General features: G+C 29.4%; 1 protein-coding gene across 1 annotated transcript; it reads right to left on the bottom strand.

Moving 5' to 3' along the window:
* Positions 1-4,910: 4,910 nt before the first annotated feature.
* LOC125849279 (uncharacterized) lies at positions 4,911-8,650 on the bottom strand. Its single transcript, XM_049529334.1, has 6 exons — positions 8,323-8,650; positions 7,257-7,492; positions 6,905-7,163; positions 6,174-6,353; positions 5,926-6,081; positions 4,911-5,458 (listed from the first exon to the last, which is right to left on the bottom strand). The coding sequence occupies exons 1-6, from the start codon at positions 8,350-8,352 to the stop codon at positions 5,291-5,293; spliced, it is 1,029 nt and encodes a 342-aa protein (XP_049385291.1). The 5' UTR covers positions 8,353-8,650; the 3' UTR covers positions 4,911-5,290.
* Between the last annotated feature and the right edge of the window lie 7,062 nt (positions 8,651-15,712).

Raw genomic sequence — 15,712 nt, 5'->3', positions numbered from 1 at the left:
ATAACTTTAAAGATCTAGATTCCTAACTCATAAGCTTTAAATTTTGATTTCGCCTTTGCTAAACCTAATATGATAGTGTAAAAAATCTACATGTAACGTTAGTGTACACAACTTGCACTAAAAAAAGAGTTATAATTATGCTTAGACCTACTTTAGTCGTGCAGTCGTTTGGCTGGCAATTGTTTTGTATTAATTATAATTAAGGTGTTTATACTTGTACTAAGGCTAATAGTTGGCTGTGCAATAGCCTCTCTTTTTGTTCATGTAGCTTTATTTTTTTTTTGTATCTAATAAATAACAAAAGATCTTTGGACTTAATTAGGTTTATAATACCATAATTGTCTATAGCTAGCCGTCCCACTACCGAAATTCCAAATTGAAAGATTAGATTCTTTAGTATTTCCCACTTTAGTTGTGCTCAATTTTTTAACTGTGTGGTTTATATGCAACTTCTGACTTTGCTAAGTAGAGGCGGAACTAGGATTTCAATATTGTTGAATTTATTAACACAAATATATTATTTAAATTAAATTCACTGCTTTGACAGAACTCGCATGCAAGCTACTAGTTCCGCCCTAGTTTCTCAATACACAAAATTCAAGCAAAATGCATCTTATTCTACTCTCTTTTTTCTTTTCTTTTTTTGGTTTATGGTACAACTTAATAGATTTTGAATGAGTTCATAATTAGTTAAGATTCCCAACTATGATTGCTATTTATATTATTCGTATATTATTCTTTTCAACTGTAAGAAAAGTCTGTGGAGGCTAAGAAGGTCGCTTTCTTATAATCTCGTAAAAGCTATTTTTTAATGAAAAAGCCAATTCTGCTCCTTTTCTTCCTCTGTCTTGATCTCATTCCTATATTAGTCCTTTGTGTTGTGATAAGAGATCTTCTCCTGCTCATAAATTTCGATTGAGTGATTTTATTTTAAATATATATTTCAAATGTGTTACCCATATATATTGTTCGAGCTGAAAGTAATAAGTTCAATGAAACTCATTTTAGATTAAATTGGAGCTCTAATATTGATGTGATCAAATAATATTTGGTTAAAAAATAAAAGCACGAAGATGGGCTGCACGGGTGCCTTAGAAATATTGCTGAAAGGAGCACCTACCACTAACGGAAAAAAAGTTGAATATTGGTAATGGAGGGCTTAGATAAGCTGTTAATGATAGTTGACCAATGACCGATCATCAGCTAAATAATCATTACTCTTTATTTTAATTTGTTGTGGTCCTTTTCATTTACTATATCTGCTATTCTTTGACTCTTCCTTTTTCCTAATTTACTAATAAATTCAACTGTTATGCCCACTTTAATCTTTTTTAGGATTTTTCAAATTGATGTGACACCTTTAATATTTTACTACTACATCACTTTTTTAGCATAATCTTTTTTAAGCATTCTGTTGTTTGTGGCAGTTTAATTTGCTTTCTCTAATGAAGAGTTACATCATGAATTTGAATTTTTTTCGAGTGAAAAACTAAGTATATATTTAAATTCTGGCTAATGGTGAGGGGACCGAGCACTCTTCTTTGTCTCTAATAAGTCAAAACAAAGCAAAGAAGTGGGATATTCAATTCCATTGACTCTCCAATAAATTCTTAAATAAAACTGTATAATTACTTTCAATTATGTACACACAAATCGAATTTCAAAATATACTCTTAATAAGTCTCTCAATGAATCAAAATTGGAAAATGATTTTATTTATATAAGGACATGTTAAAGTTGGCTCCTCGAGTCCTGGAAGTATCTCTTTAGCACTTGGCCCACCAAATTGCACAAGACATATAAATATATAAGACTATTATAATATTACTTAGAAAACAGAGAATTTCATTTCAGATTTTGCTAGGCTGTGATACATGAGTGCTGTTGGCAACTCAAATGGTTACTATTGTATAAATCATTACAAAAAAAATGGTGTAAAATCTTTTGCATGTTTATTGATAATCTTTTAATTACACCAGCAGTACTATACATTAATTACCATTATGATTTTTCTTCCTCATTTTGCCTATTCTCATGTTATATGGTCGATATTAGTTACGTCTAGCAGTTCTGTTGAATATCCAGAGAAGCACCAACTATTCGAAGCAATGGCATATTTATAGCCTGAAAATGGGGCGTGCATCTATTCGTAAAATTAGGTTTTTTATGTATACATATTTTCTAGAATTGGTATAATAGTATCCGTTGATACCTATGTTACGTTACAAGAATGATAAATGATGCACTTGGTTGAGTGTTGAGTTATTTACCTAAAGAATTAGGAAGTTATTTTTAGTAAGCACGACAACTAAACTGGACCGGAGAGAGTACATATTAGCTAGGTAGGCCGCAAAGTACACAAAATATTATGAGATTCTCCAGTTGGAAAGTGAGCATGCTTCACTGATATATATTAGTATAAAGAACTGAAAAAGAGGGCGTGGCAAGTGGAGCACATACAAACAATTCAATATACTATATAGTATTAAGGATTAAGGACAACAACATTTTGATTCCATGGCCGGTGGGCTCTCAGAAGTTTAATTTCCCTACCAAATTATGTCCTTAAAATACATAAAAATTAAAATAAAGATTATATATACAGAGTGATATATAATCTTGCAAGGCTCATAAATACATTATTATTGCAACATTTTCCATACATTCAATATATACATTCTATACCATAATGAGGAGGTGTAATGGGATATGGTTGGGATCCCCCACCCTTATTAGTCAACGGTCTAAAATTCGAGCCTTGTAAAAAAAAATTTGTCGGCAAGGATCCTTGCTTAGAAGCCTACCTAATGCGAATTTGAATTAGTTAGTACATTAAATAATGAGATTTGAAGTAATACAAAAATGTTGATTAACAAAAAACATGTAAAGATACACGTTTTGTGAACAAAAAGAAAAAGGTTGTACATCTCCAATATATTTTCTTGTGTAATGCATGCATGTGAGAATATAATCTCAATAACCCTCATGTTGCTAGCTTTCTTCTATAAATAGCAACAAGGAAAATAGAGTTTAAGCACACCTATAACATTAGTCTGTCTATTATCATCACTAGATCTCTTCTTCATGGCTCAATTAATCAAATTGATCCTTGTTAATCTTTTCCTTGCAATGGTTTTCTCCCACATTATTCAATCTATTGAGGGAAGACATTTGAAGTTGGAGAATACAAATGATCCCTCTAGACCCTATGTTCAAACACTAAAATATGCAACACTTGAGAAGGTTCTAATAAGTCACAATTATGTGGCCACAATCGCAACCCCAACACCGCCAATTAGTCCGGTTCAGACAGTGTCTCAGCCACCACCCCCTGGTCACCCCGATGGTCATAGCCCTGGAATTGGTCACTCTCTTAAAGGGAACTAAGAAGAGAAATACTAAGTAACTTGTATTTATGTATCAATGTAATTCATATCTTTATCATAATGTACGTGAAATATTGACATTCAAATTAAATTGATCAGCCTATTCAGGATCTGGTGAAAAACTTGTATTTGTTAATAATTTTCTACATAAGGTACACAAATAGACGTTCTAGTTTTCTTCACTGTTCTAGTACACAAACAGTCAGTCATCCTTGACATCAAAATTACTGACCAACACTTCACAAAGTCCTTGAAGGAACTAAAAACAAGCATTGCGTTTTGAGAAGAATTTATTTATATTAGTATACAACATATATGTTCTTATATATTATAAGTGCATATGAAAGTATCATTAGTTGAATAAAGTTGCACGCTCCACAAAATTATAAGAAAGTGTGCACAATACACAATCGACATACAGGCTACTAAACTCCCCATAGCAACAAAATTAGGTGGTTGCTCCGTATTGACTTCTTCACAAATCACAATGCAGCAGTTGCCGAAAAATGCTCAAAATCTAGCATAATGTATACGGATCATGTTAGAATCAATAGATGAGTTTATATTAAACAATAAAGTCACCAAAAAACTAGTTGGAACATGCTCATATGCTAGAGTATTAGATTTGATGACTAAAAGTGGTCACAATCAAAAAAATTAAATTATATGTCTAAGATTTTTAGAGTATAGGTGCACCAGTAAGAGAAAAAAAAGGAAAAAATATATTATGTGTAAATTAAGTTATTTTAGAAAAATCTAGATAAAACTAATTAGTACATGTATTAATTTTCACCTTTTTCTTACTCAATAAATGTGGTGGGGAGAAATGAATGTGAAGTATATGAAGTATAAATAAATTGAAATTAAAGAATAAATAACATATTAGTAAAATATTTTTTTATGGAACGTGAAAAAAAAACACGCAACAACTTAAGATGAAAATGTAGGGGATCGACAATTACAAATCTTTATTGGGCCACACAAGTTGGGGTAAGTACGATCTCGGCCCAGAATCAAACCGAATGTGGGTAGGCAATTGGGTCAAGTACAATCTCGGCCCAGAATCAAACCGAGTGTGGGTAATAAGTTGGGCTAAGTATATTCTCGGCCCAGAATCAAACTTAAAATTGCAGGAAATTACATTCATGACCTTGAAAATGGTTGGTCTTGAAATTGTTATTAAGTAGGACTAGATTTTTGGGAATCGAACTCACACCTATTTAGCAAGAGTAAAAATTCCTTTGATACATTTTCAAAAACTATCTCTCAATTAAGTTCCCCAAAATGTGTGGTAAATTTGACCTTTACAAATTGCAACAAAATAATTTTTATTTTGTGAAAGGAAAACAAGATTCTTAAAGGGCTAAGTTGAATCTAAGCTCTCTTCAACTGTAAATATCAACTACACGTATAAATTCAGGTCAGGCAAGACAAGGGGACAACCTTTGCAATTCTTCTGCTCACCTGTGCAATAGGATCATGAAAAAATTGAACATTTATCAAACACAGAAAGAGTTAAAAGAATTTGTTGGACCCTTAAATAGTGCCATCAAAATCATTTAGTACAATTTTAAGTAGAAAATAACCACTCACTGACTACTTTATTAAATTACAAAAAGGAAAAGAACAAAGAGAGAAATATTGCCTACAAATCTATGACTACTCCCAACTTTAGCTACTTCACTATATATACACACTTCAATGTGGAATAAAATAGGAAGAAGAAAAAATACTAGAGATACATGAGAGTGAAACTTGGTACTATGCTGAATTTCGACTGATCTTCAGAGGCAAATGCAGCAGGAAGCTTTTCCAAGTTGAGAGTATACCAGTCAGCTTTTACAAGAAAACACAGTTGATATCTACACCTCCTTCATCGATCAATGAAAGTGAGAAGTCAGAAATTAATAATCAGGTCGGAGGAACTTCTCGTAAGCTGTTCCACTTAAGGTCTTGTTCACATCATCCCAGTTCTTGATATGCTTCCACAATGGCCCGTTATGTATCTTGACTTGCCGGCTACTTAGATCCATGTTAGGCAATCTTAGAAACTCAAGAACATCTACCAATTTCTGCATTAAAAGCAAGAAACATGAGCAAAACTGATGAAACAAGATTGCAAAAAATTACTACATTGGTCTCTTCAGCATAGCAAGCTATGGAAGTTGGTCATACAAAAAGCTACTGAAAAGCCTCTACTTTTTTCAGAAAATGGAAAGTTGCAGAAGCTAGACTAAATTTACGGTTTGAATAAGTAATTAGGGGAACTCCCTGGATTTCTAGTGGATTTAGAAATGCAGGACAAAAGTAATTACTCCCTCCGTTTCAATTTGTTTGTCTAGTTTTGACTTGGCACGGAGTTTAAGAAACTAAATAGGACTTTTGAATTTTGTGATCTTAAACTAAAGATACATAGAATGTGCCAACTTGAAATTAAAGAGTTGCCTAAGAGGAATGAGACATTCCTTTTGAAACGCACTATAAAGGGAAGTAAGAAAAATAAATTGCAACGGAGAGGAGTACAAATTGAGATTCTTACAGCTTGATTTCTGACAATATCTTCGTAATACAGAATCATATGCCGAGTGCTATTGAAGTAGTCCAGTGCCTCCGTGGCAGAAACCTCCATTCTTTTCAAATCTGTGATCAACAATGTTGTATTGATTTCTGGTTTATACTTAGCAAGAGTACCAGCCTAGGCGAAGCAGCAAAATGATTAGATTGTATAATTGTGTGTCCATCTGTACATGCATGTAATGATAAAGAGGGAAGGATGCAAGAAGATACCTCTTCATGTGAGTGCACATGAGACTTATGTGTTCCATTCAAGAGTTTGGCATATCGATCATGGGAATTAGAAAGAACGGAAACCATACGTCGCAGTAGATTCTTTCTAAAGAGAAATATCACGGAAACACCCTTCCTATTGAAGTACTCAACAATTTCCTTATGGTGTTCTATTAACCCCTGCAATGGCAATTATCAACCAAGTCAATTAGGTGTAGTGCTTCCCATTAACAAGGAAAATAAAAAGAGCGGCCAACACTTCCATGTGTGCATGGGTGTTCAGCTATCATCACATCCAGAACAATGTACGAACAGTTTTATGTGATAAAAGCATCAAGTAATTACAATATTTTTGCCCTTTTTATCTGTCATATCAATATTAACAAAAATCTGTCATCTCACTAACTAGTCTTAACAGTTCGGTGAAACTTTCCAGTTTCACTAGGGAAGCCATACACTCTTGCTGTTTGCATTTGAGTACTCTGAAATTGTCAAAGTTACTTCTAGAAGCACAAATATGAATGCACTTCTTTGTCTCAAGCAGTAAATTGTCAGAGAATTACTTTGGTGATGTGGAGTTATAGCTAATTATCTTCAAACACTCTGAATCTTGAGGAGTTCGAGAGAGGCCTACCCTTAGCTACACAATATTCATCTGTACCTACAAGTTTTCCAAAATATAGAATCTGAAGGATGACAAGGGACAGTTTTAAGGTAACAAAGGTTATTACCTGATTAAGCATCCACTTGAAGCCCACTGCAGCTGAGCAGTGATTTTTGGAAGCACTCGTAAAGAAGTCCAAATTGTAAACTGTGTCCAATGTCCTCAGGATTGAAGAAGCATTTTCTCTCCTATATTTGACAGAGAATATTTCACCATTGGAGCTTACGTTCATATGACTATTCAATAGTGTCTCAAACCATCCACTCCCAGACCTTTGCATTGAGAGAATGGCAAAGCGCCGTACAGGATTACAGCTACATTCAGCCCTAAATCAATTAACAATGCAGATGAAATTAGTTTAGGCAAATTCGTGTAAGACAGAAACTTAAAAACCAAACCGAAATTTCTTGAGTACATACCGGCTAAAGGTTTTTGGCTGCGGATAATGCACATACGGAATTTCGGATTGATCCATGTCATAGTTATGGCAAGGCTTTTCCACGACTTCAATGTTCAAGTATTTACTTGTATTCTCCAAGCTAGTTTGTTTAAGACAAATTGAACAGATATAAATACCAAAGATCAGCGTAAACGCTACAACCACCATCCTTAACAATGCTGGAGATTTCTTGGGAGGTTTTATAATGATACTATCCTGCCATTCAAATACAAGACAATGGTCAATGTCAAAGTGGAAAGCAGACAACAAATGTGAAGTTATGAATCATTTTAACCTTATATCACATATTAAGCAGGATAAAAGTTTCCTTCAGGTAAATAAGCTCAAGTAAAAATGCTACATAAGGAACACTAACACCGTAAAAAGAGGAATCTTAGCAGCTCAGTTGATTGACTACCTAAAGTTGGTGAGGGTTTGATTCCCTCCCCATTTCCCTTTGCCCTACCCCCATTATAAAGAAAGGTGAGTTCTTTATTGAAAAAAAGAGAGAAACAATCCGTATTACTAACTTTAATGGGAAAAACAGAGCAAGTATTTCGAGGTAAAGCAACACCACCGGCACAAATTAGGTTACAAGATAAGATAGATCAAACACATGTAACCGAATACATATTAATCTACAATTATCATTCCACAGGCCAAAAATAGACTAGGCAAGATGTCTTTGAAAGTATTTGAAAAAGTAAAATTCATACTTATTTGCAGATTGAAAACTCAAAATTTCTTTTATCAGAAATCGGAAGAACAAATACAAGAGAATGCACAAATTTTTCCTCTGTTTTTACACGAATAAGTGCACAAATAATATTTTTTGTGTAGAAGAATATACTCCAAGATAACTTTAAGTTCGAACCCACCAGAAGAGAAATAGTAGCACCGCCAAGTAACCCAACAAGAAGAGGGGGAGCTGGATTTCCAGCTCAAACAAGAAATGTAGATGTACCCAAAGAACAAATTTTTAGCTGGATCTCAGCTTAACAAACACAAAAAGAGCTACAGAAAAGAAAATGCAACCATAAACAAACCTTGGCAAACAAACAAATATCCTCAGCCATCTTAGCTCCTAGTTGCAAAGAAGCAAACAAAAAAACAAAAGGGTATACAAAAAACTCAAAATCTTGAAGTATTCTTCATCCCCTTATACTTAGCAGGCAGTGATCTATGTGTTATGAGCAGAGAGTTTAGCAAAGGGCATTAATTTAAAGCTGGAACCTCTAGCTTCGAGAAACACCTCGCTAGTTCAGTTATGCTCGTCTCTTTCAATTCAGATTTTCTAAAAGGGAATATTGCGCTAACAAAATAGGAAAGAGAAATACCATAAGAATTTAACTATGTATAATAATCCTGAATTATTATTTTTTTGTTTATCAGCACACTTCTTAAGAAATTATAAATAACATAATAATTTTACAATATCAATTTTTGAATATAATAAATATAATATTTGAAAAATGTAATAGGAAATGACTTTAATTAATAATAAGAGTAAATTAAAAAATAAGTGTAAAATTCTCTATTAATTTCATAGAGTGAACAAGTATTGTTGAATATCTTAATATAACACTATAATGGATAATTATTATTGGACGGAGAAAGTAAGAAAAAAATTGTATTATTTTTCGAAGACAATAAGAAAAAACTCATTTCTCATATTTGTTAGGATAATAAATTACCTAAATCAATAAAAATTAGGTAGGAGTATGATTTTTCGTACATATAGGAAGAAAAATTCGAAGTCATAATTTAGGTTTCCAAAATAGTGGTGGGGTGCTTGTTGGTGCAATCGCACTAATTACTACTCCTTGTCATCGTACCTCTAATTGTGTGATGTTAATATAATATAAGGTATGTTCAATTTATGTTTTAGGTTTTGGTTTCACCTTTTTGTCATTTATCTATATCCAACTCATAAAGGCAATAGAACCGTAATAAAAACGCCAAAATTCTGGCATGCTTCAGGGTAGACCCCTGACTTGACTTTTTGTCTTTTTTCAACTTTTTTACGCACGAAGTTTTTATGCGTTAAGTAAAGTTTTTATTATCTAAATTTAAATTTGTTTGTCTTGTTTTTTTAATAATTTTTAGTTTTAATTTTTCACCTGAAATGTCTAAAATTATGAGATTAAATGATATTATTGATACATTTAATATATTCTTAATTTATAAACAACAAATAAAAATAAAAGTTTATATATATTTACAATATCGAACAAATTAAAATAAGCACAGAAATAAGCATGTATATTTCAACATGAGCCATATATGCTCATTGACTTGATGTAGATTTGTAAATTTCAAATGTAAGTTCGTTCTTTTTAATGTTTACTACCTATACTGCAACACATTGTCATGGTATTTATTGTCTACATGCATAAAATATTGTCTTTTTCTTTTGACATGCATTACTAATTCTTGCCCAATTAATTATTGCATTGTTAGTCTTGTATAACTAATTCATTAATTTTGGTAGTCTTAATTTTTGCATAATTAATCTCTAAATTACAAGGCCGTGTCATGTTAGAACAAGAATGATAAAAGTACAAGGAATTGATCAAAATAAAACTTGTTTGTCTTAGAGGCACATTAAAACGTTTCTTGAAGATAGTTGGAGTCTCTTCCACGAGCAATCGAAAGAATAAATAACAACTCTGTCTCCGGGATTCATCGAAGCCACAAATAAGTAGCATTCAAGAATGTTGTTCTTCTATTCTTGAATTGATGATATCACCTTTTGATTAATGTCTCACAAATGTTTTTCAAGGGAAAGTAGTTTTTTGAGTGCTTGTTCTTTTCAATCAAAAGAAACTCAATTTATAGAACAAAAGTTTTGCAAGAAAAGACTTTAATTAAATTGTATTTATCATAGGTTCATGAATTGAAAAAAAAAACTTATCTTTCAAAAACTACTAACGTAGAATTAAAACAAAAGTATCTTTCAAAAAACCAATAACGTAGAATTAAAACAAAATGAATGTTACAATTCACATTCATGTATTTTGTTATTTCAAAACATAATGGATAAATTTGTTTCAAAATTAATTGAAACACCAACTCTTACATGTCATAGATAATTTATATTAAAACCAAACAACCCTTGGTTAAAAAAAAAAATAATTTACAATTTTGATCTCAAAGCGAATACTATCACAGTACTTTTTTCCAAATATTTGTGGTCAAACGACACCTTTAAAGAATATCTTTGAATCTATTTTTCTCAATAACAACCTAATAAAAATAGTAAATCAATCATAACGTGTTTAGTCTATAGTAATAATAATAACAATAATAATACAAGAAGAATCTCTATACAGTATTATATATTGCGTAAACAACTTAAATTCATTTTGCAATATTGTGTTATTTCTCCCCCATCTTAGTAATAGGCTTTTCTTAAATTTGCAAGTTTTGAGAAGTAAGAAATTTGTTTCCTCTCAGAAGACATTTGTCAACCCAATACGACCAAAAAACCAACAAAGTGAAGTGGAAGGAAGGTGGAAATCTGATGTCCTTTAATTTGGAAAAATTCTTTTTGGCGAGAATTTGATTAGAATGATATTTTACCTATGTTATTTTATCTTTTTAAATATTTTTATCCTTTTAACTTTGATAGCTTTTAATTAAAAAATGAAAAAAAGGATCAGTTTATTTTAAAATAAAAAAAAATATTACAAATTTTTTAAATTTCTAATCAAATTTTGGCTAAATTTTCTGGTCATTTAGCACTACCCAAAGAAAGGAATAGAAAAGTACAATTCAAAAAGATATAAATTAAAGGTGGGGGCGAGGGGGAATTCTTTTGGCCAGAATTTGGCCAGAAAATTAAAAATATATATGTTATTTTACTTTTTAAAACATTTTTATCTTTTTAACTTTAATACATTTTAATTAAAAAATAGAAAACAAATCAGTTTAACTTTAAATAAAAAGAATACTATAGACTTTTTTAATTTTCTGGCTAAATTTTAGCCAAATTTTTTAGCTAAATTTTAGCCAAATATTTTGGTCATTTAGCATTATCCCCTTTCTTTAATTATAACATGGGTAGTTTTGTAATAAAGAAATGTCATAATTATCTGATGGAAGTTTGGAAATGAAAGAAAGACGGGAAAAAAAAGATCTCTTTACGCAATCTCCTATTCCTTCCGTCTTAAATTATTGTTGTGATTTTTAAATGTAATTATCTCTTTCATTTTAGAAATTCAGAAAAATAATAATAATTTTTTCATGTTACTTTTTGTAATAATTGTTCAGTAAAATTACAAACACCTTAAAATAGTAAATATTTTGTCCACTATTAATTTGACATTGAGATTAAAAAACAGCAAATGATAGGAGTAATTAATCAAATCACTCTTATTTATTAAATATAAGTCATTTAAACATTCAAAAATGAATAGTACTCCCTATGTTCCTTTTTATACCTCATTTTTACTATAAATAGTTGGTTCATAGTACTTATCATTTCATAAAATTAATGCATAAATTACAATATTATTCCTATTATTTCTTTGATTAAGTAATTAGCCTTGAAAATAGATATTTGACCAACCTAGAAAAATTAAGTAAAGAATTCATGGTCATTGGGCAAATTAATCAATTATAATAAATTAATTCATATTCATTGATTGAAAACTTACGTAGTTTCTTAATGCACGTGAAATCTAAAATGATGACTTATAAATAAAGGAAAAATCCTTTTGACCAGAAAATTTGATCAGAATGATATTTTACATATGTTATTTTTATCTTTTTGAACATTTTTACCATTTTAACTTTAACACATTTTAATTAAAAAATGAAAAAAAGATAAGTTTATTTTAAAATAAATAAGATATTACTTACAATTTTTTTAAATTTCTGGCCATTAGCATTATCCATAAATAAAAACGGAGGGAGTATTTAATAACGAAGGTAAAATAGTTTCTTAATGCTAATTGGCCAGAAATTTAAAAAGTCTATAAAATCTTTTTTATTTTATAATAAACTGATTTTTTCCCCTTTTTTAATTAAAAGGTATTAAAGTTAAAAGGGTAAAAATGTTTAAAAAGGTAAAATAACATAGTGTGAGATATGTTATTTTACCATTCTGGCCAAAAGGATTTTTCCAAATGATAAATTATTTATTGATTTTATAAACTGAACAAATATTATTATTCCAAAATAGTACAGTGGACGAATAAAAATGGACGGCAGAAATACATGACTCACTTTCCTTTTTCAGTCTAAAAAGAATGACAAATTTATCGTAATAATTTAACTTTAAAATATTTATTTTATCTTTAATGAAATGAATTTATGATCTTATGTTATAGCACAAGTTTCAAAATGTTCTTTTTAATCTCCATAAAAGAGGCATCCTAGAAATGATTATTATGAGTCAACGTAGTTGCAATGCAATAAGTTTGATGTTTGTAAATACTATGCTTTTTCTTTCTCTCTTTCTTTTCGCTAAGATTACTTAACGAGCCTCAGTTTTGTTTTCTGTGAAGTGGTCCATGGTGCATCAAACCCATTATTTTTGGGCTCATTCATGACTTCCATTAATGGTCATCATGATATGAAAATTAAGTGCTGGTATTTAATGGAGTAGCAATTAGCAAAGTAATAACAACTCTCTTGGTTCACTTTTATTTGTTTTATTACTATCTCCGTTCATTTTTAATTGTCATCATTTCTTTTTTTAGAGTCAAATTATAAAAAATTTGACTAACATTTTAAGATGTATTTTTTCATCATATTAATATGCAAAAAATTGTAATTTATAGTGTGTTTCGTATAGTTTTTGAATATCTAAATTTTTTGTTTAAAATATTGAATTAATGTAATATAATTTAACTTTGAAAATTATTCAAATTGATTTTCGAAAAATGCAACATGACAAATAAAAATGGACGGAGAAAGTATATACTAAAATAAATATTTATTTTTATTTATTTGATTTTAAAAATAATAGATAATTTATCATTTTATATCTGTTTTATTTTTGTTAATAAGTATTTCTTTATTGTGTGAGATGACTTATAATAATTAAGGGAGATAAAAGTAAAATTATTATTTTATTATTGCTTCTCCAACGGTGTCTCAAGTCAAACATGGAGGGGGAGAGTACTACTACTTTCATCCTAAATTATTTGTCAAATTATTTTACCCTCATTTATGTCTTTAGATATAATACTTCGTTTCATTAAATATTTACTCTATTATGGTGTTTATAATATCCAAAAAAAATATTATTAGGAAAAATGGGAAAAGAAAATTAATTTGAGATAATTATATTTTGAAAATAATAATAAACAATTTGAGAGCGGGAAGTACTGGAAATACAGTTTCTCTTGTCCATACTATTAATTGCATAACAAATTGAATTTGTTCTAAAATATTTAACGTTTTAGAAAGTCAAGAAGTTATTGATGGATTGTGTTATTTTGAAATCCATTCTTATTATTCCAATAAGTATAGTGTTTATTAATTAAGGGAAATATTTAAACCATGATGAAAAAAATTTATTTAGAGAAATATCTCATGATTAAGAATAATGTAAGAGAATTTAAAGCCATGAATCTAGATTAATCAAAGGGTAGAGTACTGCAGTGGCAATTATAGCAAGTCAGCATATAGATTAGAGCGTTGAAATTTTCTAAATAGGTTTGCTTAAGTTATCCACTTTTATATATATACTAGATATAGGACCCCGTGCCAGCACGGGGCCCAATATATATATATATTTTTATTTTAATTTATGTCATATTATGAAATTTGAGAAGTTATTGAAATTTTTATATGATTTTAAAAATATTTTAAATTTTTAGCTATTGTGATTTGTAGTACTTTTTTTTAACATAATTTTGAAAATAATATTTATTACTTTGTTTGTTCTAATTTATGTGACACACGCAGTATTTCAAATATTAACCATTTTTTATATGTCTCTTTAATATATTAAGTTGTTAATTATTGTATTTTATAGTACATTTTGAACCTAATTTTTTAATAATATATGTTATTTGCCATGTCCCAATTTATGTGGCATTAATTGATAGATTTGTTGGAGTCGAGAGATTTATTTTGTTAATTATTGTAATTTATAATTTGTTTTTCGTCAATTTCGTCGACTATTTTTTTTATTAATTATTGTAATTTATTGTTTCTTTTTCGTCAATTTCAAACAATATATGTTTATTATATAATCCATTTTATGTGGTACCAATAGAATTTAGAGAGTCAATTAAATTTTTTATATAAGTTTTAAATAATTAAGCTGTTAATTATTGTAATGTATAGTATTACTTATATTATTTTTAAATATATTTAAATATTATATGTTAGGTTTTTTATCCTAATTTATATGGCATTGATAGAATTTAAAGTGTCAAATAATTGTTAATTATTCTAATAGATAATATGGAGTATTTAAGTCATTTATAGTATAGTAATTAATATATAATATGTAGTATTTAAGTGGAAGGTGGTGGGGCCCACTTATATAGTTTGATAAATATATTGGATATTAGTTGTGATTTATAGTATAATAATTAATAATATATAATATGTAGTATTTAAGTGGAAGGTGATGGGACCCACTTATATATTTTATAAATATATTGGACATTAATAGTGATCTTATTGGACCATTAGTAGTCATTCTTAGACTCTTCTATAATATAGTAATATATATATGTTGATTCTAAATTCTAACATCGTGCGTGTTTTATGACAATTTAGTTATTGTTCAACCACGGTGTTGACTTTTGTTTTCTTTTTTTATTAACACTTCTCAATGTTGTTCTTTAATTTGTCCCTTTGCTCGACCAAGGGCCTCTCCCTAAATACAAGTGAATTACTATTAATTCTAGTTAAGCATGGAAATATAAAAATTATTTCTTCCTCCGTAATTTTCAAAATGAATGTAATTTGAACTTATAATTTTACGTTTATTAAGAAAAAATAGGATGAGAATTTCTCATTCTAAACTGATGGATTTTAAATAAGTTGAGTGTTCAATGAGAACAACCCTAAATTTAGACGTGTAATTAAAAAGTTATATCAATTTTAAGTGTGTCTCGATAGGTTCAGTTTTATAGTTGAGACCATTTACCTTATGTTTTATTTAAAGAATTTGTGTAATTAATAAAATCTCATGATAATATGAATATTTTTTTATACGATATAGATATTCAACACAATTTATTTGTCAGACTATCAAACACATGCTATAGTTAATTAAAACACACACCACTCCTCTTTTAAGTATCGATTAGCGTTTGTTTAAAATTAAAGATAATTTTTCCACTAGACTGGCTAGACCAGCTAGTTGTGTGGAATTTATATAGATCTACCATCTATATACTAGTGCTACCGACCAACTAGTATTAATCTATCGTTAAATAGTTTGTAATTATTAATAATTTTTTCTCA

Source organism: Solanum stenotomum, chromosome 12 (assembly GCF_019186545.1).
Source record: "Solanum stenotomum isolate F172 chromosome 12, ASM1918654v1, whole genome shotgun sequence".
Lineage (NCBI taxonomy): Eukaryota > Viridiplantae > Streptophyta > Magnoliopsida > Solanales > Solanaceae > Solanum > Solanum stenotomum.
The sequence above is the reverse complement of the archived record's forward strand: the minus strand, read 5'-3'. Positions and strand labels throughout refer to the sequence as shown.

Coding starts and splice junctions, on each gene's coding strand:
- LOC125849279 (XM_049529334.1), bottom strand. CDS start 8,352: ATGGCTGAGGATATTTGTTTGTTTGCCAAG. Junction 7,164..7,256: donor CAGCCAAAAACCTTTAGCCG/GTATGTACTCAA, acceptor TAATTGATTTAG/GGCTGAATGTAGCTGTAATC. Junction 6,082..6,173: donor ATGTGCACTCACATGAAGAG/GTATCTTCTTGC, acceptor TGCTTCGCCTAG/GCTGGTACTCTTGCTAAGTA.